The following is a 27,988-nucleotide window of genomic DNA, read 5'->3' as shown; positions in this document are numbered from 1 at the left end:
TGCCTGTATCGGTGTCTCGGCTCGCACTGATTAGCAGTCAGCAGTGGGGCAGTTCTTCAGTGTTGGGGGGATAAAGGTCGTGCAATGGGTGTCTTGAGCTTATCCACAACATGACTGTATCAGTGTTGAACATGAATATAAGAGTGTGTATTGTGTGTCTCTCTCCAAAACATAAGAAATATGTTCTAAATTTAAAAGTAAATGACAGGGTAACTAGGGGAGAAAAACCTGCAGTAAGAAGTAGGAATACATGCCCACTGTAGGCCACAATTGTACACTGTTTGTGGCACTGCACTACAAGCTGTTCCATTAGACTGCAGGTTCACGGGAAGTTCACTTGACTAAACTCAAAGCAAAATTAGCCCCAAGAAAGCAATGACAAACACCAGGTGCTGTGGTTTCACGGGTACGAGGCATAAAGATGGTATTTAAACTGCTTCATGGAAAAGGAGCAAGTTCTGAATGTGCCAGAGCCCTCAGGTTTTCATGTTCCATGTGGAATATCAGCCCCAGGGTACTCCTTGACAAGGAAAATGCCCCCACAAATTCCCTGGAAACTAAAGATAACTCACCAGTAACTGCTTGAGTAGAGTACGGATTGCTACAGGTGAGGAGTTTCTTTATTATTTTACCAGCTATGTCATTGAGTATAAATGCTCCTTTACAGAGCCAACCTCTTTCAGAGTTAGCCCTTAAATGGCACAGAAAGGAGGCAGCTAACATTAGGTCATTTTTTTGTTTTTTTATTGCAAGTCATCAGTACTATTCAAAGAAAGCAAGAAGCATTGAAGAGAAATATTTTGTCAAACTCTTCCTGCCTACGGAACCTGTTTTCTGAAATTAAGGCATCAGTGGAGAAAAAGAAATCCTGGCGTACTTTGCAACTGCACTGAAGATGTTTCAGGCACCTACCAAAATGAAGAAGCAAGACCACCGACGCTGTATAAAACAAAACTTTTAATAACATTGGGGCATATTTTATTAATACAATTGAGATGCATAGGAAATGGCGTAAAAATGTAAAAACGTTGGGCTGCCGGAACAGCAGCCTTCATGCGATCGAGCGCTCAGATCCAGAAAGCAGCGCACAATGTGCGATCCGGTCCGCGCCAGGACGCTTGGCACCCGGCTCTTTTCACCCAGGAGGAGGGGTGGAGCTGTGCCCGGGGAGTGTAAATGAAGAAACGTTCTTCCTGCAGGACACCCTGCCTCCCGGACAAGCACCTCTTGGGGAGGGGGAGGGGTTTGAATTAGAGGTGTTCAGTCAAAATGCCACAGGTGGCAGCTTCACACCGCTGGCTCCTCGGACAAGCACAGGCCCTACAACTGCCTGATCCTCCGGCGTGGCGCAAGCCGTGTGAAACGGGCCCGAACTCTTGACTGGGCGAGCGGGCGGATAGGCACAATCCGGAGGGCTCGGACAACGACGATACTCAAGCACTTTCAAAACCGTGAAGAGTGGGCACTGCTTGCTGCAGAGGGACGTGGGAGAGAGGATCACCAGCCATCCTGCCTCGAGATGAGGCTGGACGTGGATCGATCAGTTACTTAACTACGCTAGGGGCTCGATGGGGCGGATGGCTTGCTCCTCTCTGTAACCTTCATGGTCCTATGAGATTAGGGGTCTGTCCGCTACATGGGATGCCAAGTGGGAAATTTTACGTTTTGATATGGGTTAAGATCATAGAGTAGTTATACGTGGTACATCATAACGGGAGAGTAGAAAAACAATGAATTTTGACAGTCTGCATGTCTCTGTGACCTTACGAGTCCAGTTTGTTATAAAGTAGAAGTGTTGCAGCAGAGAATACGGTCTGTGCATAAACACTCAGCATAGAACCAGTACATTGACCTATAGCTAAACTTCAGGGTTTTTTTTAATGCTTATAATTACTTTTTCATATGTTAAAAGCAATCGTGAAACAAAAACAGTGATGCTGATCAACAGGAGGAGGACCGGAATTATTAACAACGCAGTGACACACACAGTCCAAATGTCTATCGAATAACCTCCACAGACCATACAGAGAGGCAAAATGGGAAGCCTCTCTCTCCACAATGATAAAAGAGGGTATTTTATCAGCAATTCATTGATCTGTTATTGGACCACAGCTCACATATCTACTGTATATTTTAACCTAAGAAAAGTTCATACTGTAAAAATATTTTTCAGTGAGTCACCAGTTCCCCTAGAAGACAGAATGGTGACCATTTCACCTTAACTCCTTGATGGCTTCTTTCAGTGTTGTAATTTCATTAACGTTTTTGTTGGAATTGTATTAAGGCACGAAATGTAGCTCCTGACCCTTAATAGCACAAAATCAATCGTACAGCACATCAGAAAGTACATGACTAGCACACGGTCATCTGCATTAAGGATAGTGAAGGCAAAACTGTTAGGTCTGAAAACCAATCATCTGCCATTAAAATATTCACAAAACAATGTTTCACTTTCTATCCAAGCAACCACACCAGTTATGGTGATTGTTTTGGCAAATCTAGCAATAATGAGTCCCAACTAGTAAGCAGACTAGTAGCTGCTAAATGTGGCTTATACTGCCCTTGATTGCAGTTAAGTCCAATCAATCAGATGAAAGCACCTCTTTGCAATTCAGTCTACTGCTGACTTTGAGCCAGCAGATCTGTACAGTACCTCAGTCTGCAACTTCAAGTGCTGAGGCTCATTGCACAGAGCCCATATGTTATATGAAAATGTGTCCATTTTCAGCACTAAACAAGATTCACAGTTACACTGCTACTGAGCAGATATTTTAGAGTCTTAAAACTTTCCTATTTGGTAGGACCATGAAATCTACTTTGATAAACGTAAAATTGAGAACGGAGTGTTGTTTATTTTAGGTTCTGCTTCCCTGCTGCATTGAGGATAAGCTTCTGAAAGAGAAACGCATTAGACGAGAACCTCCTCTTCGCAGGAAGGCTCAAATTCTACCAAAAAAGTAACGAGCTCTCGCCGTCAAGATTCAGGTTTTGAGGAAAAACAAACTGAAAAAGTGAAAAGTGGTACTCAACTGCTTAACTAATTATAATTTTCAGACACTTCGGAAGCAATGGCCGTACCAGGCAATGCTCAGAACAGATTCCTTTCGGTCCTCACTGGGGGGTTTTATATCGTCCAAGACGGCGAGGTCCGTCATCGCACTCCACTCGGCTGTGACCCACGCATTCCTCCGGCCAGCATGTCCAGAAGCGACCTGCGGAAAAGCCGAGAAGCTCGTGGCGAGAGACCAGCCTGAAGGTGAACAGCGGGGCAACGGTATGGCCCACTGAAAACAGCCCAGAACCCACCCGGGAGGTGCCTCCTCAGAGAGCAGTTTCTAGAATTCATCATCCGGGTAACCCGAACCAGGCTTCTTTTCTGGTAAAAAAAAATGTTCCACTTTATCCCCACCCCCCAAAATCTAGTAATGTCAGCGGCGGAACATCACTCAAACGTTACAGGACGTCTATTTCAGTTCCGGCTCCTTGGACTGCCCTTCAAGGTGCGTTAGTTTGAATTATTTTTTTTTAACGCGTATGAACCCATCTACAGACGGCGGGCGGCCGCGTCACGAAAACAGTGTTGCTTTCCCCGCCCCCGGCAGCAGCGGCTAGCACTCCGTCTCCTTGCTGTCGACGCGGGCCTGCCTCTGCAGCCTGAAGGACAGGGCCTTGTCGCTGCGGGGGGCGCCGTGCCCCGTCAGGTCCTCGAAGGACTTGGCGGCCGTGCCGCTGCTGGGGAAGTCCTCCTCCAGCGCCTCCTCGTCCAGGTGCGAGTCGCTGCTGGGGTCCTCCTGGATGGTGGCCATGCGGGGCGGCTCCAGCTTGGCTGCGCCCGCGGGGGCGGCGGGGGGCGGCGGGTTGGGCTGCGCGGCGTGCGCGGCGTGGGAGGCGTGCCCGGCGTGCGGGGCATGTGGGGCGTGCAGGGCATGAGGGGCATGAGGGGCATGAGGGGCATGAGGGGCATGAGGGGCATGTGGGGCATGTGGGGCATGTGGGGCATGTGGGGCATGTGGGGGTGGGAAGCGGCCGGCCAGCGGGAGGGGCGGCTTCACGATGCGCACGGAGGCGGACTCCAGGCTGCTCAGCATCTCGGCGTTCTGCAGCACAGGGAAACGAGCAGGGTCTGAACTGTTACAACGGCATTTTTAAAAGGACTAACACAAAATACTAAATATTTTCTACACGTCAATATATGTCTACGTAATACATTTGTGTGCGCCTCTGAGCATTCAACAACTTTGAAACTGCTGTGATATTAACCCCTTCCTCTTGCATGAAATCATATTTAGAAGGAACTACTGCTTCGACAGCCACTCGTAGCAACAGTAATCCTTATTCTTACACGTTAAGGATCAACAGGAGCGCGTTAAAACCCAAGAACGCGGGGCACAACTTTGCCCAAAGGGTTGTGGGAGACTGGAACAAGCTGTTGCTTTTAGCAATTACCCTGGCTTCTTTTAAGAAACAAACAGATGAAATCCATCCAGCTTCCAAAGAAGATAAGACTGGCTAAAGGTCTCCCGTTGCTCCTACCCTTTCTTATGTTCAAGGGGCAAAGCGGGAAAATGACCCAAAAGTATTACCCAACACTTACACTGGGGTAAAACAGAGACTTGTTGTTCTCTTCATATTGCTGGTCAAGCCTTTTGTCCTGAAAAATTAAGCACAGGTGTAAAAATATCATCTGTACAGGTGATGTAAAAAAATATCAGAGGTGAAGTTTAAAAACGTGCACTTCTGAGCAGGACAGCTGAATGAATTATTTCAAGAACACTTCAGAAGTTTAACTATGACTCAGGCAGCTGGTTTGGAGAGCGCACCAGATGAACACAGGAAGCGAGATCGCCAAGGCTCCTGTGCTGTACGTACCACGCAGTGGACCAGGATGCTGAGGGGAATCCAGAAGACGAGTGAGAAGACCACGACTGAGCCCACAATGTTATCAGCAAGGAACTTCCCTGCGGAGAGCAAGAAAACATTCACCTGTTCCACTTTGTCTGGAAACCCTGGTACGAGAGCTTGAAACAATTTTCTGAAATAAGTATTAACAACGTTGAGTATGAACCCCAGATTTAAAAAGCCCAACACTTCAGTTACAGCCCCTTACTGTACAGGGGTAAATCTGGCAGGAATACGATCCTCCCAAAAACCAGCATGCTAAATGGGACAGATGCTAACTCGTTAACTGTTTCGGCCTACTCGCTACTGTGATCCTCCCTGGCCTCCCCAAGGCCAGCACTCCTCTCCAAATGAGCAATCAATCCAGCTTTCAGTTCCTGGTTATCCCGGATATACTGAAGTCAGGAGTCACCCTCGAGATAAACAATTTCCCAGAGTCAACGCCGACTCTTGTGAGCGAATGTGAACCAAAATTGCTCCACGTGCCTCAATACTGTACTAATTAAAAACTTGAAACCTTCCCCCTCCCCCAGCTCCCCCCAGTTGTCTGAGGATACAAGACGCTGCACCTCTCGTACAGTATAACAGCCCTTTTGTATTTCTCGGGAGACGATGCTCACCAAAAGTGTTGATGTCCAGCTTGTCGATGAAATCCCAAAGCCGCTCGATGGCGTCCTGAATTTGTTTCATACATTTCCCCTGGAAGAAGACAAAGGACGTGCCAGTGCCAGAGCAGGAACAGGAGTCTTTGCGTATTTTAGTGGAAGCAGCAGAAGTATGGATGAAAAAAATACTGTACTTAATTTCTTTCGTTTTTGCCCCCCCAACATGTTTAAATGGCAGAAAAGCAAGGAAATGTTTACTGTGTCGTCTTTCTCAAGGTCATTATCTTGACTCTGTTATCATTAAAAATCTCAGGGCGTTTCTCTAAAAAAGTAGGGGTGTAACCCCAGCATCCTGGCCAAATTTCCCCCTGGCCTTTACCAATCATGGCCTCCTAATTCATCACTTCCTCTCACTGTTTACCGCCCCACCGAGAGATGCTGTGTGAGGAGCATACTGGTGCGTTATTGCTGCTGTCGCATCACCCAGGTGGGGCTGCACACTGGTGGTGGTGGAGGGGAGTCCCCTTGACCTCTAAAGCACTTTGAGTGGAGTGTCCAGAAAAGCGCTATATAAGCGTAAGGAATTCCTTAATTAACTGAGGGACATCGGATGTAAAACCTTTACAGCAGGGGCTCCCCATCCTAGTCTCGCAGCCCCGCACAGCTGCTGGATTTCATCCCCACTGAGCTGAGCTTAATGACTTCATGCAAGCCCTAATGGAATTAACGAGCTGTACTGACTGTAACGTTTGCAAGCATTGGTTTTTGCGACTGAAAAGAGTTTGGGATTTGATTTTAATTAGGCAATGCAACAGTTAAAAGCCTGCCTCCAGCAGGTTTAAAATCTGAAAACAGTCACGCAGTGCAAATTAATCCTGTTAATACGGCGATTACAAACTCAATGGCGTAACGGACAGCCTGTCTGGAATAAAAGCTGACAGGTGTGCGAGTCTCCGGGACTAGGGCTGGGAAACTCTGATCTTACAGGAACATCAGTGTGCCATTTGCCAAGTAGCATCAGCGTGCAGAAGAAAAAGGCTGGTTCACATCGCTACGTAAAAGCAGACTCGGACGTGGACACAGTCCCCTGTGGTGACCGCCACCCTCCTGCTTTCTGCTTGTGAATTTGTCAAAAACCCTGGAGGTCCGTACTGTCCTGGCACGGTCCCACGGCAGGACGGGGTCTTTTCACCTGACGAACGAGCTCTGACGCCGTGCCCCGGCACTTACATTCTCCTCACAGAAGCCCACGGTGCAGGGCTTGCCTTTGCGCAGGAACAGAAACTGCCCCGTGGTGGAGTTCTTGTACGGCACGCACATGCCCTCCTTGTTTCTGCAGCACACCTTACAGGAGTCGTCGGTCTCTGTTGGCACGAGAGACAGAAAGAAGAACGGTATCGGAGAGGGTCCAGAGTAGCCGATACGGTTATTTTACCAGCTGGGCACGAGTCAATTCCCAACAGCGCCCCCTGCCCACCCAAAAAACAACCCAAACAGAAATGTTCCTCTCTGGTGGAAAGAGACGTTCGTGCCACAGAGGAACGGATGAACTAACACACCAAGGACACGGCAATCTCACACGTTTTAAATGCCGGCGCCTTGAAACGTATTCACAGGAAACGGACGAAAATCCATCAGTTCTGATTTTGCCCCGAAGTACACTGAGTGTGGGCAATAGAGGAGCACCGATGAGAATGTCCTCCATCGCTTGTTAAACCAGCTGATGAATGAAGCGGGGCGAAGCTTAAAGAAGAAGGAAAGGCTGCGGCAGAGAGCGGCGAGATTCGCCGACGAGGAGGCGAGAACACGGCTCGCGATTCCACGTGTCACACACGACGCGCAGCCTCAATAAAGGACCTCGGGCGGCTCGCAGCTGGCGAGTCCGGGTGTGAAGCATGAGCCAGCGGACGAAAGGGCTCAGCCGGCGCGCGGGAGGCCTTACCGTTGCAGGCGCAGGGCTTGCGGTTGGCCACGGCCTCGCAGAAGGGGATGCACTCGCCGGCGCGGCACCGGCCCATGTCCACGCAGGTGGTGCCGTCAGGAGCGTTGGGCGGGGCGGGGCATTCGCTGCTGCTTCCTGGAGTGCGCACACAACAAACACCCCAGGGTGAGCCTCGGGAAGCTCCATCGGAAACCGAGCCCCTGGGCACTCGGGATCTAATAATAATAGTCAATGATTTCTGGACACTCCACTCAAAGCGCTTTACAGGTAATGGGGATCCCACCAGTGTGCAGCCCCACGTGGATGATGCGACGGCAGCCATAGTGCACCAGTACACTCCCCACACACCGGCTCTCAGTGGGGAGGAGAGCAGAGTGATGAAGCCAGTTCATAGATGGGGATTAATAGGAGGCCATGACTGGTAAGGGCCAGGGGGAAATTTGGCCAGGTCACCAGGGTAACACCCCTACTCTTTTCGAGAAACATCCTGGGATTTTTAATGACCAGAGTCAGGACCTCGGTTTTACATCTTACCCAAAGGACGGCACCTTATGCCAGTATAGTGTCCCCATCACTATACTGGGGCATTAGGACCCACACAGATCGTAGGGTGAGCGCCCCCTAGTGGCCCCACTAACACTTCTTCCAGCACCAACCCTAGTTTTTCCCAGGAGTCTCCCATCCAGGTACTGGCCAGACTCACACCTGCTGAGCTTCAGTGAACAGCCAGTTGTGAGTTGCACGGCGATATAGCTGCTGGGATCTCTTTTTAAACAGGTTTTCTGTGTCCTGGTGAGCAAGATCCTGTATCAGTGCGGTCGACAATTAAACAGAAAGGCGCAGTGCACTCACCTGTGCAGGTGGACTGCCCCTTGCAGGTGGCGCTGATGGGCTCCTGACAGATCTTCCCAGCCTTCTCAAACATGCAGTCCTTACAACAGGGGCTGTTTCTATCACTGAACCAAACACAGAAAGAACAAATCCATTATTAGTAAAACAGATGAAAGTAGGTGCCTAGTTTTAAACAGACGAGGTCTGTTAACATAAGCATATGTTATTTCTATATGTGATAAGGAAATTTCTCAGTCCTGTACGGAGGAAGAAGAAGAATTCCCTAACTTAGCCTTTTCAGTTACCCTGTTTCTTCTGCCTCACTGCAATATGTTGTGGACAATACCCATAGCTATAAAACAAAGACAGGAGTCCATCTGGCCCACATATTCGGGGATCTAATTCATCAGAAGATCTCGCCCAGTTTGTTTTTTTTAAAGAAGCGATGGCACAGTCTCCATGGCCTGCCTGTTCTCGACAAAGAGAGCCCTCTCTGTACTCTATCTACATTCACTGTAGTGCAGTACAGTGAATCAGAATAGGATCGCCCCCCTCCCCAACCACACTGTCTGCACAGCCCCATGTTCTGTGATTCAGAATGAGGCAACACTGTAAAGAATTTGGCCTGTGAATACGTCTCTTTAACTCAATGGAAGGTTTTGGCATTTAACAACGCACTTGTTAACTCTGCATGCAGGTGACGTTGGAACACTTCTGCGGCGAACGTCTACTGCGCAACCTGTCTTTATTCGCTCGTACATCACAGTACATTAGCCATTACAGCGACCAGTGAGCAGGAAGGGCCGCTTCACCTCGCAAATCGTGGGGACTCCAAGGCCAGTCTGTGACAACATGGGCGACTTTTACAAAGTTCGCGATTTTGCGCTTAATTCAGAATTGGCCCATTTCTTCCCATAATGTCAGTTCATTTATTCTGTCAGCGAGATTTAATAACTGCAGCCTGAGAGACGCGCTGCTCACCTGCAGTTGACGTGGGGCCTAAACTTGCAGCTGGAGGTGCAGCAGGGGTCGTCCTTCAGGTGCAGCATGCCCGGGTCGCACTGCTCCTCCTGCTCCACCCGCGAATTGCCGCACAGCTGGCTGTTCCTCGGCTTGAAGCAGGTGTTCGCCTTCTTCATCAGTGTGTTGTAAATCGATTTTTTACTGCAGGTTGAAAACCTCTGGGGGGGGAGAGAGAGACGAGCGCAGATGTCACGGCAGCATCTGACGCTGTACTGAAGGACTATACAGACGTCAAGCTGCATGTACTGAACTGTCCTCGGCCTGCGGGCATGAGACATGACGCCTTTCTGCTTGATCCCGGTGGAGCAACCAGCAGCAGTCGCAGAGAAACACCCTTGACCCGCCTCACCTATTTCAGAATACACAATGAGAATGGAGGCCAGACAAGACCTGCGTTTATTTAAGAATCCCAGGGCGTTTCTCGAAAAGAGTAGGAGTAACCCTGGTGTACTGGCCCAATTTCCCCCTGGCCTTTATCCATCACGGCCTCCTAATAATCCCCATCTCTGAACTGGCTTCATCACTCTGTTCTCCCCACTGAGAGCTGGTGTGTGGGGAGTGTACTGGTGCACTATGGCTGCCGTTGCACATTGGTGGTGGTGGAGGGGAGTCCCCATTACCTGTGAAGCACTTTGAGTGGAGTGTCCAGAAAAGCACTATATAAATAGAGTAGTAGTATACAGCTTCTGGGAAGCTTGGCCCTGGTGTGAGTGTGTGCATCTCTGTCCAGGTGTCCAGTCCAGGGTGTTTATGTGGCAGAAGTCATTATTATGATTTTTTTACATATATATACACCCGGTAGACGACTTTCCTTTTACGAGCAACTCCAGTGTCCAGAATTGTGCTATAGAAGTGTAAGGAATTATTCATTTAAACAAAAGCAAACCGTAACAAAAAAGCACCTTGTTGTTCTCATGGTCTCCGCTGACAGCGATGGGGTACATTACGTATTTGCCCCCCTGGTCATCGTTGGGCGCACAGACTTTCACATTGTCTGGATCGTGCTCAGCGCCAAAGTTGTGGCCCAGCTCATGAGTGGTCACCAGATCTGCCTCCTGCCGAAAACACAAGGACACCATTATGGACGGGACCCGTTTCCTAGCATTACATTCAGCGATTTACAGTCGTGTGCAGAAGTGGCCAGACTCTTTGTTTCGCAGAAAAATCTCTAAGTGAAAAGAAGTTAACACAACCTATTTTTGCACACGTTAATGCACAATTACTATTTATTTGCTGAATTTACCAGACTGAAAAAAAATAAAACAATGAATGCACTATGTGCAAAAGTTTGGACACCAGTCGATTCATTAATACTTTTTTGGGAGAATAAATCAGGGAGTGTGGCGTGGGCAAAAGTTTGTTAAACATTTGCAAAACACGTGTTAAACCAATCCCTGTTTCTTAAAGCAGCTCATATACTGTATCTGTGGATTGCAGAGAGGTGAACTGGTTGTAGCTGCAGAGTCTAAATTAAAATCAAAAGGTTCTCAGCATGGCAATCAGCCATCAGTGCAGGCACACTGCTGAGCTTGTCCTAATTGCTACCTCTCCTTCCTGTTTCCTAACATAACTTATAAAAAACAACGAATTCCAAAGCTAGATCTCTGACCCAAACATATATCAAATTTCTCGCTAAAATTCAGGTTATTTTTCCAGATTCTGTACTATTTGACTAAAAAGTGGATTTTTACTGACCTTAGTTAAAATGGTTTTCCCATAGTTCTTTGTGCTGGTTAATCCAGTGTTCAAATAAATTGGTTTGGCTGAAGATGAAGGTTTGTAGGCTGCAGAAGAGTAAGAATTTAACAAAACAATGGCCATTATGGTGCAAGTTTTCGTATCTATATCCACGGTGCAAACATTTGGCTAATTTCAGCAATAGTGTTCATTTTTTAGATCACTGTAATTGACCATCTATTAAAACTAAAACTGACTCAAAGTCAGTTTCTTCATGTTTAACGTACAGTACAAGTCTGCAGTCACAGTAATGCAAACACTGTACTCTGGGTTCCTTTAACACATTCCTCAGTTTTTAAACGGCTGTTTCAAAAGAATCTCCTGTGTGATCAATCAAAATCATCTGGCCTTTGCAGAGACTATTCAGAAATTCGTCTCCCCTTAGCCTGCAAATTGCCTTTAAACCACGTTTGCCGTATGTCTGGGATCATCTGCGTGATGGAAAAATAAGCCAAACAGAACAATTTGCAGGATCTAATTGCCCTGTTCCTAAGTTGTCTTACAACCCCCCAGCACACCTCTAGACGGGAAATCTTCTGTTCCCCCGTTTCACAGAGAGCAATCTGCACCCTTCCTCTGAACAAAACGCACAAGCGTTCGGTCTGGAACTGAAACTTTGGAATCTGCACCCATCATTAGTACTTCCTGAAATCCGACTTCATAATTTTAACATCAGAGCCAATTTTTGACATTTCTCTACTTCATTCTTTTCATGACATCATTTCCAGCTCCCAGTGAAGTATGCACACTGGTTTCTTGGGAGCAGTCCATCCCTCCAGCTCCTCCCTGGCCGGACCTGAGGACACTCCGACACCCGACTGCTTGCTAAAATGTTTGCCTGCGAGCTGAGGCTGTCTTCCGTGGCCCTCCTGCCTCTACGGACCTGGCCTTGGTTTTATTTCCAGGTTAACACATTTAAAGGGGTTTGATTTTGTATGGTTTATATATATAAATATATTGTTGGAATAGTCAATTATAATAATAATGAAACAGTTTTATTAATGTTCTGGGTGCAGAACTCAAATACTTGAATAATCTTTAAACCTGTATGCTTACATCACTTTCTGTTTATCAAAGCTCAAATCAAGAGGCCGGGAAACCTAGTCTTTGCAGTCCACTCGTCCTCCTCAAGCTCAAATTAGAACAAGCGAGGAGCAGGAGTTGAGAAATCGCGATGTCCAGCCTTGTGGCAGAAAGGCGAGGGACGTCTTAATGAAGGCGCGGCTCTGGACTGCTCGTACCCGCGTCCCTCTCCCTTAGGAAGGGCAGCCTCTGCTCACGGCGCGCATTGCAGAACTCACGACCAGACACACAACCCCCCCGGCGAAAGCGCAGGAGCGGTCCTCACGGATGGGGCAGAGGCCGCCGAGGGCTTCCTTCTTGTGCGAGCCGACGTACGCCAGGCCCAGCGTCCCGTGCTCGAAGTCCTGGTAGGTGAAGAGGTGAGCGAGGCAGACTTTGGAGGCGTTGTCCGCGATGTCCAAACTGAATTGCTGCGGGCGGAGACGGGAGACGCTCTCAGTTCCCACGCCTGTCACGGCGCGCTGCTAACCGAGACGCCGCATGGGTTCACGTCCTCGCGGGACGTGGACAGTCCCGCTTTTCAACGGCTTTAACGACAACGACTTTAACGACAAACGACTTTTAATATTTCTTATTCTTTTTCTGGGCACAATTCTCTTTAGTCATTTCACTGCTGTGTGTTATGATCTCCAGCAAACCTGGCTTCTGAGGAGTCCTCTCAAAGCGGCCTGTGAATGAAGCTTCTGGCTCCGACACACCCCTGTCCTCGCTGCCCTAACCTCATCACAGCCCTATAAACCTGTTTCTCCGGAAGACGGCTGGAAGGACCAAGGTACTAAGCAGAAACAATGACAAAAAAAATGAACACTAAGGAAATACGAGTTAGACAAGGCATTCAAATCACGTCAAATGTCTACATTCTGAGCTTAATATTTACAGCCGTGACTATTTTTAGGCCAGGCGGTCATCCCTGGCACAGGGGATCAGAGGACAACTTCTGTCCTTTAAATTAACGTAATAATCTTTATTAAAATGCAGAAATGCGAGCTTCAGCTTTCCTGCTCGGTGGCTGCCATAACAACTAACAGCGAACCAAACAGTCTCTGAAACAGCGTAGACCAGCCCTTAGAAACACAACGTGTCATCACTGACCTGCCACTGGAAAACAAAGACACGACGCGTCACCAACAAAAAAAAAACAAAAAAACAACACTTTGCCGTTACTTGTTGTTTAGTTGTTGGATGATGGAAAACCTTTCTGTTCGCCTATCGATAAGTTAAAAAACGGTTTTGGTGCAGGACGTATAAAAAAAACCACCTGAACGCTGCATGAAGCTAGAAAAGAGAGAGAGGCGGACACTGCGGCGACTTTTGTGTGGGGAGGGTGGTTCATCAAGGACTCCGGGGCCGGACGAGACATTGCGGTCCGTCCACACGGGGCCAGAGGTCTTCCCTGCCCCCCTGCCTGGCTCCCGCCCGCACCCCACCCACCTCCAGCAGCTTCTTCACATCCCACACTTCCTTCCCATCCGGGCTGTCCTGCATGTTGTAGTGCTTCCCGCGCTCCGCCAGTGGCACAGTGGGCTCCTTGTTGACGATGACCTGAAAAGACCGTGACGGGTCAGAGCCCAGAGGCCCAGAAAGCACTGGGCACAGGGCACAGGGCACGCGACAGGCACCTCGCCGGCTCGTCGCAGACCAGGCCGGACCAACGCCATGGTGAGCGTTAAAAAACTGTGTTGAAAAACAGCAAATGAATACTGTATATATATATAAATAATACATTGATTGACTACTGTGTAAGACAGGAATGACCAGCACTGGCGTCTAGTTCTGAGTCATGCAGAATGAGCAGACCAATGGTGTTCTGGCGTAATTAAAATCAATGGAGGAAGAAAAAGACAAAAACCCTGAATAACCTACCAAAACGACCTCATTGCTTTAACAGATGATGGTGAGAAACCTGCCGTTGAACCTCACTTCAGAGAGCTTGGTCTGCCAGCACAGCTACTGTGAGGCACTCTGGGCTCTGGTGCCTAATTTTAAAACATGCGGCGCTACTTCGGAAATGAACCACTCGATGATGTGCGTTCCCATGCCAGAACAGTCAATATCTGCTAATTACGACACATGGCGAGTTGACTTCAATGAACATCGCGGCTCAAATGCCCGTCACGCCTGGAGCTCAGCCCTCCACTTGCTCGGTTTAACTTCGGCTCTGCAGCAGTTCATGGCTGTGTGTTTATTTTCGGCTTTTAATGCCAATTAATGTGTGATCCCACAGAAAGGAAGTACACTGCACAAACTGTACAATAATACCCAATACAATGTTTCAAATCTTTATAATAAAAAACTAGAAAGCATCCACTAGGAAGCAATTAATAATTTCCACCAAATATGCTTCGGGTAAAGGCTCTGTAAATTTTAATTACCATCTGTGCGGACAGAAAAATTACCCGCTATACGTGCAACTGGTATACGTGTTTTTGTTTATACGAGATACAGTTATTCCTACCTGTTTTTTCACTTACAAGTCTGGCTCTCCTAAAGCATTGCAGAGATCCTACTTTTCGCTTATCTCAGATGAGAAATTTTCTTTTCATTTTTTTGTATTACTTTTTAATTTTTTTTATAATGAAGGCTTGTGTGTTCAAGTGCATAAAGAACAGGATAACACCTGATGTTTATGCATTTGCCAACAACTATCGATGTCGGGACAGCACTGCGGCACAGTGGTCAGCATCGCTGCCTCGCACTGCTGGGGCCCTGGCTTCAGTTCTGGCCCTGGGGTGCTGTCTGGGTGGAGTTTGCATGTTCATGTGGGGTTTCCTCCCACAGTCCAAAGCCATAGTGGTAGGTTAATTGGCTTCTGGGAAAACTGCCCCTGGTGTTGCATAGGAACAAGAAAAATATTATTATTCCTTGCTGAAAGGAAAAGAAAAGAGACACAACGTTTCGGCTGTGGAGCCTTCTTCGGGTGAGGAAGAGGTATCGGCAGTATCCACAGCCGAAGAAGGCTCCACAGCCACAACGTTGCATCTCTTTTCTTTTCAGCATGGAATAAACCTTCACCTGTTCCTTTACAACTGACGCAGCTCCCTACTGGAACTTCTGAAATCTACAATTCGCCGAAGACCTCACGATCCCGAATAGTTCGGGGACAGAAACTGTTCTCCGAGCAAGAGTCTCATCGCACAGACTTCACCTGGTTGATCTGCACCCCGTATCCTTCCATGTTGTTGCCCCAGGACGTATTTCTATAGATGTCATCCACCCGATCAATGAGTTCAATCTGAAATACATGTTGAGAGCACCATAAAAACCCTGCATGCAGCGGATTATGAATGAGTATAACCTGTCAAAACCTAGCAACGAGGCTCCTTAGCACTTCCCCGACCAGTTTCTTCTCGCCCTTCTCCTGTTTAGGCTGCTACCCTAAACATGTGCAACTGCTTGTGCTGTACTTGGCCCTGTGAAGCATGTTCCCTACTGAAAGGGACAGACTGGGTACAGAAGAGGTAACGTCCTCAAGGCAAACACTGTGTTCACCGCTTTCCGCATCCTGACCTGAACTGTAAAACACCGATTCAGCCCTTGTCTGATGGAGGACAGACACTCACTGCAGATGCTGCTTCAGAGCAAGGAAGACAAAACTAGTCGATGAATTTAGCTCAAGGTCAGTGAGCACCCTGCGGGCACACCTCACAGATGCAAGTCTCACCCTGCCCTCCAGGTCGACACTTAGATACACTTATAAAGCGCCTTTCTGGACACTCCACTCAAGGCACTTAACAGGTAATGGGGATCCCCTCCAACACCACCAGTGTGCGGCCAGAAGATGCCACAGCAGCCATAGTGCACCAGTACACTCCCCACACACCAGCTCTCAGGGGGGAGGAGAGCAGAGTGATGAGGCCAGTTCAGAGATGGGGATTATTAGGAGGCCATGATTGGTAAAGGCCAGGGGCGTATTTTAATATTCTGGGACTTTTAATGACCACAGAGTCAGGACCTCAGTTTTATGTCTCATTCATAGGACGTTATATCTCATTCATAGGACCAGTATAGTGTCCCCGTCACTATACTGGGGCATCAGGACCCACACAGACTGCAGGGTGAGCGCCCCCTGCTGGCCCCACTAACACCTCTTCCAACAGCAGCCTTAGTTTTTCCCAGTTCACTTGCTCTGACAGAAGGAAGATGCTCATTAAATATGTTTAAAACAGTGAAATGAACAGTGAAGGCCAGGGGGAAATCTGGTCAGAAGACTGGGGTGTAACACCCCTACCCTTTTCGAGAAATACCCTGGGATTTTTAGTCAGGACCTCAGTTTTATATTTCATCTGAAGGATGTAGCCTTTTTACAGTATAGTGTCTCCGTCACCATACTGGGGCATTAGGACCCACACAGACTGCAGGGTGAGCGCCCCCTATTGGCCCCACTAACACCTCTTCCAGCAGCAGCCTTAGTTTTTCCCAGGAGGTCTCCCAACTGACCAGGTACTGACCAGGCTCACACCCGCTGAGCTTCAGTGGGCTGCCAGCTGTGAGCTGCAGATTGACATGGCTGCCGGGTGACAAAAAATGTCCTTTTCTCATTTGCCATTTGTGACATGGGCTGATGGCCCTGTCATTTTCCACTCAACGAGCCGCCAGGGAGCGGCCAGAATGATACCTCACCAAGTAGTTGATGGTGGTGCTCTCCTCTCCACGGCCCATGTGTGTGAAAAATCGGTAGTCGGCCACCACCAGCAGGGGGCAGGTGTTCTTCGTGGGGTCGGGAACATCTCTGCTCCTCGCCTCTCTGTGGAGGTGCTCTGGGTAACACAGACGACAGCGAAGCAGCCAGTAAAGCAAGGCAGCTGATGCAGGTACAACCTCAACCCCAGCCGCCACGTACAAAAAACAATCATAGCTCCTGCCCGCAGAAGTCACGGCCACGAACGGCCTTAAAGCTTGTAAGAACATGATTCTGCAGTTGATGAAAAGAGTGGTTTCCAATCCTGGGCACGGGGACCCACATACCTACTAGTTACTGTTCCAGCTGAGCTGTCAGCTCCACAACTGAGCTCTTTAACGACAGGATCGGGCTGAACTCTATAGTTCTTAAGCTTGTAGGAGGATGCCTATTAACTACTGTTTCATAAGCAACTCCAAATCTCCAGTTCTGAGCTAAAAATGTTGGTTTTTTTTCCCACCAAAGCAGCACAGGGCTTGACTAGAAGAAAACACGGGAGGTAGGTGTCTTGGTCCTCCAGGGACCAGGGCTGGAGACCGCTAGATTAAAGCCCACGGCCAAACCGAACAATCAAAGAACACAAAAAACTGGAATGAAAATGACATGGTCGTGCTAATTCAGGTCTTGCCTGAATTTTACTGTGGCTCTTTAAAGGTCAAATGGGATCGGAAATGACTATTTAACCCTGAACCGAGAGCAGGGTAGGGGAATTCATATGTACATGCGTACACTGGAATTCGGATTCGCACTGATCTCTCAGGACACGCACAGAACAGCAGACGACACCGTACGACAGGCAACAGCACACAATGAAGACAGTACATTACAAAACGGTACATAAGAAATAGCGGTGGTATGAACAAACAATAAATACATGGTAGAGAACAATAAACACATGGTAGTGAACAAGAACACATGTTCAGCCAAATTCAAAAGTGCATAGTGCAGACCTGCATTGAGTCTGAGGCACTGCAGTTGGCTGATAAGGATGCACACAGCGGTAGGGTAGAAGGTGTAATTGAGTCTAGTGGAGCTTTAATAGTGTAGTACCGCTTGCCAGACTGCAGGGGGAGGACAGTTTGTGGCCGGGATGGTTGGGATCCTGAATGACGGATCGGGCTTTATTAAGACAGCATGGTGTGAATCTCACTGACTGATGGTAAATCACGTCCTATGATCCTCTGTGCCGTTGCCACAACCTTTTGTAGAGCGTCTTTGCCACGCATGGAAATATCGCTGTACCACACGGCGATACCACTATTTCGGTGGTATTTGTGTGGTACCACTGTGATTTCTGAGATTCAGAACTACCCTCGTTCAGATATGCCTCTACAGATGGAGTCAACTGGACCTCAGCAGAGGGAAAACATTCGCTCACTGTACGAGTGTCTGACACAGGCTCATTCCCACCGGTGTCTGCTCATTATCAACCAACCAGTTAATTAGCAAGAGATATTCAGTCAGAAATTATGAAACGGGGAGGAGAGCCCCACATGAATTTCCGCATGCTGCCATTATTGGAAACCGGTTTGACTCAGGACTGACCGAACAAACAAGTTCAATAGAAGTTTAAACAAGGCGGCAGATCGAGTCATCAGCTACTGTAGCAGGGGTGTGATGTCTCGCAGTCTGTCTTTTGAAGGGGGGGGGTCTCTCAACGCTTTGAGGTGTGTCAAGCTCGCTGCCAGGCCCCCCCCCGACTCACCTTCCTTGCCCGCGTCCTCCGCCAGGGCCTCCTTCAGCTTGTCGGGCAGCAGCTCCTCGCCCCCGGGCCGGACGTACCCGCAGACGCCAGGGGAGCGCAGGTGGGCGACGTCCCGGATGTCCTGGGTCCTGTACGCCAGCAGCTGGCCGTTCGCGGCCGACGGCGTGAACCTCCACAGGGGCTGGAGCCAAAAAGGGAACCAGAGCCAAGTTTACCGCCAGGTTTTTCGGAAAGGTACAGAACCCGGGCCCCCTCTCTCGTTCCGTTTCCCGAAAGCGACGATGACGCAAAGCCCAGAAGGAAGTCGTTTCGGGGGGGAGGGTCGGGGTACCTCAATGATGTACTCTCCTTCATCCGTGTGAATGCGGGCCATGAAGTCGGTGTCGTCGATGTGCGCCTGCACGCGGGAGTTCTCTTCCCCTTTGAAGAACAAAGGTTTCGTTAGCTCGGTGCCGCGAAACACACCCGGGCTGCGCGTGACAACGGCCGTCACAGAAGGGACCGTATTCGCTGCATCCTGAAGGCCCACAGCCGCCACGCTGTGCATCACCCTGTGCACGTCCTTTAAACACACTCCAGTATCGGCCTGGCCCGTCTCCAGAGATTAACAGCTTTGAGCAGCACAATGCAGAAAATGGTACATGCACCTCCATCACACCCAGACTCCTCCGTTATTGAAGACAGCATTTTTTAAACATGGACTTTTCTAATACCTTGTATCTGCAGCTTTTTAGATCAATATATCTGTCACTTTTATACTCATTTTGGGGACACTGTGGTTTTTATTTTTTTTCCTTAGAAAAGTTGTGATACCATGTTTTTTGTAACCAGTTTTATTTGCAATGTGCAGCTTAAATTGCCCCCATTTTGGGATGAATAGGTATTTTGAATTGAACTGAATATGTACTTGCTTAGAAGATGCTTTTACCCAGAGACTACTTCACATAAAGTGTAAGTACATTAGGGAAAAATAAGTGAAAGTAAAGTTGCTAAAGGGACAATGCAAACATAACCTGGAAGAGTAACAGTGTGTCCTAACTAAATGAAATGTTGAGAACTAAAACATTAATGTAGATACAAGGCAGTACTATAAACAACCTGTTGGTATTACAATTTATTTCTACAGTATCGGTACACTAAATCACTGCTGAAATGTATCACTGTCCCCAGAAAAAAATTTAAGCAAATAATTCAAATCTATGATGCGCACAAGTATTCAGTGTCTGTGGTTCCTGTCAAAATCTGTATGGTGAGCTATGTTTGGCAAGACGTTACTGTTATAATTCAGTGGTCGTGTAAATACCCTTACTTTATAACAAGAAATATTAGTTTTGTTATTTAGAGCCGAAAACCCATCTTTGGCTTTTGCAAATCGGATCGGTGCGAGGGCTAGGTCAAACAGCTGAAGAAACAAGATTATCTTCTCAACGCTGGTTTGACAGATAACAGGGATGTATCGCCAATATCCACTCTTGCACTTTCCTCTGGAAAATCATACAGCAGTGAGGATTAAAAAAAGAAAAGAGATGGAAACTCTTACTGAGTGCAGCCCAAATGCTGAGGGCTCATATAAACAAGCAATCCAAGCCCAGAGAGTGGTTGTCCCTGACCCAGCTGTGCTCTTAACACACAAAAAAGTACATTAAGAGGGTTGCAAGACAGAAGCCATCAATAAAAGCTCTTCAGGGAAGAACCAAGGGCCTGTGCTCTCTTCAGAGCTGGGCACACACTGCCAGGGTCTGTGGGGCAGTTGGCACGACACATTGCCCATTTCCTGTGCAATGTGGTGGCATGGTGGTGCAGCAGTTAGCATTGCTGCCTTGCAGCTCTGGGGGCCTGAGCTGGGGTGCTCAGGTGCTGTCTGTGTGGAGTGTGTACGTTCTCGCCGCCTTCCTGTTGGTTTCCTTCCACCATCCACAGATATACCGATAGGTTAACTGGATTCTGGGAAACCGACCCTTGTGTGTGCATGTTTGAGTCTGTGTGTGCCCTGTGATGGACTAATGTCCCGTCTAGGATGGACCCTGCCTTGGGCCAATTGCTTGCTAGGCTCTCCCGCAAGATGGATGGATAAAGACAAACGACACCTTCAAAATGTATCTGTAATATTAAACATAATGCATGGATGTTCTCAGTGCTTAAGAAAATTCAACAGCCTCCTAAATTAACCTTCATGACTAAGACCTCTCCGGAGATGTCCCTTCTTGGCCCAAAACACTCAGCTTGCTGAACCACGTCTCACCTACTACATGTCCCGTGAAGAAGTTATTCCTCTGGACTTCAAAAACATCTTCTCTCCCATTCTTATCAACAACAACCGCCTTGAAATCTTCAGTAAAAAGGTCCATTTTTGACGTCAGGTACAGTTTGAAATTTCTGGAGAACGAAAAACAAAGGAGAAGAGTGTATAAGCACCCCACTTTTGAAAAGTCTCACCCAGGCAGACTAATTCATTAACGGAACTCAAATCGGGAGGGAACTGAGCCAAGGTTAACTTAACAAAAGCCATTTTCCTTCAGGTTTATCTTTGTGTAAATGAGTGTTTTAAGCTGAGGGAAGACATACCACTTCCCATTGTCCAGCAACCAACTTGGACGATCTTTAGGTTGGCCTTCCTACTTGAGCTGTTGCTCACCTGCTCTCCGTTTACATTAGTTGAGCTTAGTGCCGCCCGAAAGCAAGTCCTCTAGGCCAAATTCGAGGGACTGAGCATCTGTATGTGCGACAGTGCTTCCCCCGGAACAAAATTCCACATCAGTTTACAGGGTTACAAACAAGAAGCTCTGCAGTCCTTCAGGAACTTTGCTGGATCGGGCTGCATTTCCCCCACTGTCAGAGGTTCTGTTGCAGAAACCTGACTCTGGCCCTGGGTCCTAACTCCAGACCATGGCTTGACGCCTGCTGTTGTAGGTGGCACCTCAGAATTAGCTGAAAGGGGGGGAACATCATCATCATCATCATCATCAGGAATAGCAACTAGGGGAGAATGGTCAATCAAGACCCCCCACTCATGGTATTAACACAGGGTGGCCATGGCTGGACTCTGACTCTGTGGGAAATACGCCTTGTACTCCGGAAGCGGCCATTTTCTTCACGATCAAACTCACCTCACACCTTCACCGGTCCGCGCTGTGACTCCTTGCATCCCTACAACGTTTTCTAAGAAAGGAAGGCGGTGATGCTCGTTTCACCCACTAACGACACACAGCAGTACCTGTTCAAGGCCGTGAAACTCATCATCTGCTCCACCTGGGATTCAGGCTGCAAATCTCTCTTCCTCACAGAGTGCCGTCGCACACTGGACATGGACAACACCTCGTAGTTAGACAGCACCTTGCTGAGGGATTCTGGGGGAATGGGATAGGCCGGTATTAGCGCAGCTGCGGAGCGCAACGATCCCAGTATTCCCCGATCTTAAATCGGGTTGACCGCAGCACATGCTGCCAACCACAAACACGATGACGTATTTAAACACTTAGGACTTACCTGCTCCTGAAAATCTTTATTATGTTTTTCCGCGATGATGTAATAATTTAAAAGCCAGGATAATATTTAAAAAAACAACAACCTAGAAAGGACTATTTGATTCCCCCTGAGCCGTGCCAGGCAAATGTCTGCACCTGGCCCCGCTCAGTGCACGATGTGAACTGCCAGTGGCGATACTGGAACACGATCAAAACCCTGAATAATCATCACCAGGAATAGACGCTCAGAAGCAGAGAAGGAAATGGCAACCATGTGGAACACTCATTATCAGAAAGACATAAGAATGGTTACAAACCAGGCGCCTTTCAGCCTCTCTAGCTTGTGGGGTAGTCAGGTAGTTAGAGGTTAACTGATTCAGGGGTCCCATCCCCCTGTTTCTTGGAAAAGCCAGGGAACCGGCTTCAACAACACAACTGTGCATCTTGTTCCAGACTCCTCCAGGCTGCAGCACTGACGTCGTACACAAGTGTATTTCATTTGCGGTTTCAAAGAAAAACTCTGCTTCATAAGGCTCTGACGGGCTGCGTGACTTTACATCACAGGCAGAAATCAGTCACTGTTCGCTGCCTCACGGGTTGAAGAAATAAACCGCAACAACAATTTTTCTGCTTTTTTAAATTGTTACGGTTTAATCAAGTACAGTCAGTAAAAACCATTGTGATTACACACCGATACACGTAAACGGAGCACTGTCCAGTACATACAGTGCCTATAAAACAATTCTACGACCCCTCTCCAAATGAACACATTTTGTGATCAGGCTGAAATCAAGACACATTATAACAGAAATTATTCTACCTTAATTTACAAGTTGTAGCCCACAACTTCCTAACTTCACCCTGTCCCACATCCTGACCTTAATTCCAGCACCATCCCGATCTTCAATCCCAACTTCACCTCTGTCCCACATCCTGACCTTGATTCCAGCACCATCTTGATCTTTAATCCTAAAATCATTTGCATGGGGCCTGCTGTAGCCTGGGTCCCGAGACCTCTCATGGGATGCTTTTTGCTTTCAGGTGAAAGGACAGAATTGCATCAGCTTCCTACAGAAGGGCACCCTTGCTCCACAGCAGGCACCCATCAAGGCTAGACACTTGTCTCGTGTGCCCCCTCGTTGCGACCTTACTTAGCACTGCACCCATGAAAAAGCCCGAGCTGTTTGCCTTAATCACTACCTGGGCACCTTTGAAGGAGGTTTAAACATGAATACTTAGGGACCCCTAACGTGCTGCGGGGCGGTCTCCACAGTCTGTGCCATGGAGGCAGGAGAAATTCCTGATGTTTATTAAGTGTGACTCAGGAGCTCCATGTGGCTCTTCCCAGCCCTGACAGAACTAAACAGTGGATTGCAACAAGCATGGATTTCAAATTCTCCTCAGAAAAGTGAGGGCAATTACTTCTCTTTCAAACTGTAGATTGTGTTTTGACTCAAAGTAATCTTTAGTTCTCGCCACACACATTCCTGAGTGTTTAAACTCGGACGTTTGGGAAGCAGTGGCCTAAAGAACAGAAATGAAAAGCTCGGCTCCTCAGTGGATTAGGCTGCCGGCGAGCGGGATCAGTACCCATGTCAGCCCCTGGAAAGGCACACATTAGATATTCTGTGAAACAACGCTCTGATTCCACCTTAGAAATACTGCCCTTCTATTATTCCATTTCTATCAGTGTCTCGTGTGCCTGGTTCATTCATTTCTAACATCGAGGTTTGATGTTTCTCTAACTCTTTACTCTGTGGGCTTCCTAACTCTCTTCTCAACAAGTTGCAATATGTCCAAAACTCTGCAGCAAGAAGACTTACTCCCACCAGACCCTGTCAACATGTTACTGAAGTCTCTACATTGGTTGCCTATAAAGTCACCTATTTAATTTAAGATTTTGTTGCCAACTTTCAAGGCTCTGATAATCTGACTCCATCATACATCTCTGAACTCCTCCATGTTTTCACTCCCCATTTTACAGATGAATAAATACCAGTCATTGTTTTTCCAGGAAAAAACCTCTCCATTTGTCTTCAGCCAGTCAATTTATTATGACAACACAAACCATTAAACAAGCTTGAAATCACATGTCTAAACTTCAGAGTATTTGTAGCAGTATAGTTCCCTTTAATGAAAATGAAATCCTTTTAATACAGTACTTTATGGTGCAACTACACTTGGCCTTTCTGCAGCTGTTTAAACCCACTTCTCTGTTCAGTCTCAATTTGCTCTTTTGCTCAACACCTGATTATCATCTCAATCAGTTCTTCACAGATCTAACTGGATTATTTAAGCCCATCACCCACCAGACAACTAAACACCACAGCAAGAAATACCAAGTGCATTAACATAGAACCCCACTTTTTTAGAATAAATTCCCAGAAAACTACAGAGCATATTCAAAGCTGACTGCTTAATCTTTGAGATCTCTCATTTACTTATGCTCTCCAAATACCGTCCATAAGAATACAGCAAAAAGGCACTAACTCGTCCAGAACCGTCTCTTGTTTGCCTATGAAAATGGCTGTCGTCACAACTAGGTTATCCCACTGATTGTCTATTATGATTTTGACATGTCTGGTTCAAGGCCACGCGTGACTGGAACCAAAGGAATTTAAGGTCAGAGTTGCGATTTGTATTGAGTCTGACTTCCATCTTGAGGACTGCAGAAACTGATCTAAGCCCCCGTCCCTCTCTCTCATGTTTCATCACCCCAGAACGTGCTGAAAATGGAAGCTGCCCGTGTGGGCTTAGTGACCCTTCACATAATTTGTTTTGGGTCTCTATTCTGTGTCTCCAGTGAGCCCCCAGACTGACTTGACTTAGCCAGCAGCTATATCAACCTGCTATATCAAAGGAGTGAGCCTGGTCAGAACCTGGATGAGAGACCACCTGGGGAAAAACTAAGGTTGCTGCTGGAAGAGGTGTTAGTGGGGCCAGCAGGGGGCGCTCACCCTGCAGTCCATGTGGGTCCTAATGCCCCAGTATAGTGACGGGGACACTATACTGTAAAAAGGCACTGTCCTTCGGATGAGAAGTAAAACCAAGGTCCTGACTCACTGCGGTCATTAAAAATCCCAGGGCGTTTCTCGAAAAGAGTAGGGGTGTAACCCCGCTGTCCTGGCCAAATTTCTCATTGGCCCTTACCAATCATGGCCTCCTAATCATCCCCATCTCTGGACTGGCTTTATCACTGTTCTCCTCCCCACTGAGAGCTGGTGTGTGGCGAGTGTACTGGTGCACTATGGCTGCCGCATAATGCTGTCGCACTTAAAAGAGACCCGGTTTCTCACAGTAGTTCACGAAACACCACGTGAAGCCACCAGAAATATTCATAGTCTCAAGAAATCGCTCTTCTGAAGCATCAACTCCCGCAATCCTGGTATGTGTTTCATCACAAACCACTCCTAGGAGGAACAGGCAAGTAGAATCCTTCCTGTGCTGTGAAATAACAACAGATATTTCTTTAAAGAAGCTCCCAGAATCCATCGCAGGGTCAGTGGTTTATACCCACAATCTACTTGGAAAAGATCCTCCGATGGAGATACAGCCAGGATCTAACAAGCAACACTATTCCTTCTTCAGAGGAAGCAATGCTGTAATGATAAGTGACTGTATTTATTGCGCTTTTCTTCTCAAAGTATCCTGAACTGCTCATGTATGAGAAGCCCTCCCTGCATTCACCCGTGAATGAACAGCTTGAGTGACAGCACACTACATAACACATCAGGGTAACGAGTGAAAAATCGCTTCACTGGTTGATTTAATGGGAAACTCTGAGTGGAATTTAGCCCGGAGACCGGGGTTAACAACTCTACTGTTTTACAGTGCCGGGATAACTTCAAACACCAAGATGGCTTCAAACCAGGACATCAATGGTCACCATACTGGAGCAATGGTTTGGATATTCTGTTGCAAGGGGAAGAGCACCACCTACTGGTCACATATCACCTACACTCCTGGTTTTCCTTTGAGGTCGCCCACCCCGGTACTGACGAGGCCAGGTCTTGAAAACGTCAAAAAGAGCAGACTAGGAGGTGGTAGGACTGCTACAGACGAAACGTGCAGTGTAAAAATACATTTCAATTCACCAGCATACCTGCTGCGGACTTGAAATGCGTTCTGTACCTTTCTAAAACCTAACATGGATGAATTCAAATACAAAATGACATTTACAGTACTTGACATCGTAGAGACCAGCTGGGGTCCTATCAGTGTTGGCAGTGACTTCAATATTGAAACCTGAGTAAGGAAACCTTAGCAAATAGTGACACCGGGTTTTGATTTCCTAAACTTTTAAACGTAAAAATATGCTTCCAAAAGGACCGAAACCGCAGCAAAACGTTTCAAACATCCTGTTTCATGCTTCAAAGTAGCGTGCGTGGTTAAGAACACCTGGCTTCAGTTACAAAGTTATAGACTGGGGACACCGATCAGCATCATCAGTTTAAAAAATAAAGTTGTTTTCAAGTTCAAGAGCACGCTTTTGCGTGAGCAACATTTCTACCCCATTGCGCGATCCCATTCATCTGCCGTGCCGGGCAACCCAAAATAAAACGGGCCCGAGTTCAGCCAAGGAAGACAAAACTGCTCCGACCAGCATCTACTCACCCAGTTCGGGGTCATTTTCCACTTTTTCGACTTCTACGGGCTTCCTGGCACCGTCCACCCAACAGAGAGAAACTACGAGCAATAAGGAAGTTAAAAGTAGTCTCATTTCGGCGATGGTGACAAACACGACCCCGCACGAATCTCGGCTGGATGTCAACATCGCGGATGAACTGTAACCAGGCTTCCTCAAAAAGTGGACTACCGATTGTAAAGAAACTTGATTTCCTGTTTTCTTTTTTAAAAAAAAAACAACAGATACGTGAAATAATCTATCACCAACGATCGCTTTTAATTCCCATGGCTGCAGGGAGGGTGAAAGAGAGACGAGGCTAAAAAGAAACTGTTACTCGGTTGGTCTCCATTGCAGCCGCCCACATCCGGAAGTAGTTTTGTAAAACAGGGGGAATGAGACACATCCTGTGCAGCTGAGGAAGCAGACCTGCCGCCGAAACTGCGGGCGAAGTCTTTACAGTGAGTTCGACATTAACAAGGCCACGTATAGCGAAACCGTACAGATGCCGAGGCAGCAAGTCAACGGCGTCGTGTGTAATGGGATTAAACTGCACTTCCAGGCGTTTTGCTCAGAAAATGTTGTGTGGGGTTTTCCCAGCGACAAATTCCCAGAGCATTCCTCTCACCTTTAGAAATGATGCTCGTCATTTGAAAAAGTAACAAGTAATAGGTTTATTCCATGCTGAAAAGAGAAGAAAGAAAACACAGTGTTTTCTTTCTTCTCTTTTCAGCATGGAATAAACCTATTACTCGTTCCTTTGCAGCCTATGCATGCTGACGCGGCTCCCCACCTGAACTCTTTGAAAAGGTAGCCTACTTTGCGAAAACACTGCGTTTCTATTGTTCAGATAAATATTTTTTTCGATGTCAACTCATTTCGTCTAAAAACGATGCTGCGTAACAACAGGGGTGTGCAAACGTTTGGTCAAATTGTATGTTTCAGTGCATCTCTAAATGTTAAAAACCTCTGCGTGGTACTAACTTATTTATGTCATTTTTAATACACGATTAATATTGTAACGCTTACGGCCGACAGGCACTGTGTAAGAGCCTGCTGTGTGATAGCAGGACTACAGCTACTGGGCTGTAGGGAGATCACTCTTTGGCTCACCGGGCTGGGTCCCTGCAGAGTGACGCGGGAGTCCCGGGTTCGAGCCCCCGACGGTGGGGAGCCGACCTAATGCGACAAGGGTGCCCGCCAGAGCCCCCGTTGCGTTACAATATTTTATTCGCTGGTTTTAACAGATTGAAAAAAAAAAGCCCAACCTTGCTTAGCTTCTGAGATCTGAGGAGATCAGGCTACAAGGTGGTCATTCTGCTGTTCATTTTCAATTAAGATGGATTTAGTTTCCAAGGGTGGTCTGAGACCTCAGAGGAGAGCTTGGCTGCTGCTGT

General features: G+C 47.5%; 1 protein-coding gene across 1 annotated transcript; it reads right to left on the bottom strand.

Annotated features, from left to right (window-relative positions):
* Nucleotides 1-939: 939 nt before the first annotated feature.
* Nucleotides 940-27,006, bottom strand: adam17b (ADAM metallopeptidase domain 17b). Its single transcript, XM_069197233.1, has 19 exons — nt 26,582-27,006; nt 21,718-21,850; nt 20,746-20,879; nt 18,835-18,923; nt 18,504-18,684; nt 16,741-16,877; nt 15,266-15,352; nt 13,552-13,662; nt 12,386-12,530; nt 10,996-11,084; nt 10,203-10,355; nt 9,259-9,458; nt 8,299-8,402; nt 7,447-7,581; nt 6,735-6,868; nt 5,520-5,598; nt 4,870-4,958; nt 4,595-4,651; nt 940-4,097 (listed from the first exon to the last, which is right to left on the bottom strand). Exons 1-19 carry the CDS (start codon nt 26,739-26,741, stop codon nt 3,609-3,611), a joined length of 2,706 nt encoding a protein of 901 aa, XP_069053334.1. The 5' UTR covers nt 26,742-27,006; the 3' UTR covers nt 940-3,608.
* Nucleotides 27,007-27,988: the final 982 nt, after the last annotated feature.

This window comes from Lepisosteus oculatus, chromosome 2 (genome assembly GCF_040954835.1).
Source record: "Lepisosteus oculatus isolate fLepOcu1 chromosome 2, fLepOcu1.hap2, whole genome shotgun sequence".
NCBI lineage: Eukaryota > Metazoa > Chordata > Actinopteri > Semionotiformes > Lepisosteidae > Lepisosteus > Lepisosteus oculatus.
Note: the sequence above shows the minus strand (reverse complement) of the source record. Positions and strands in the feature narration are given on the sequence as shown.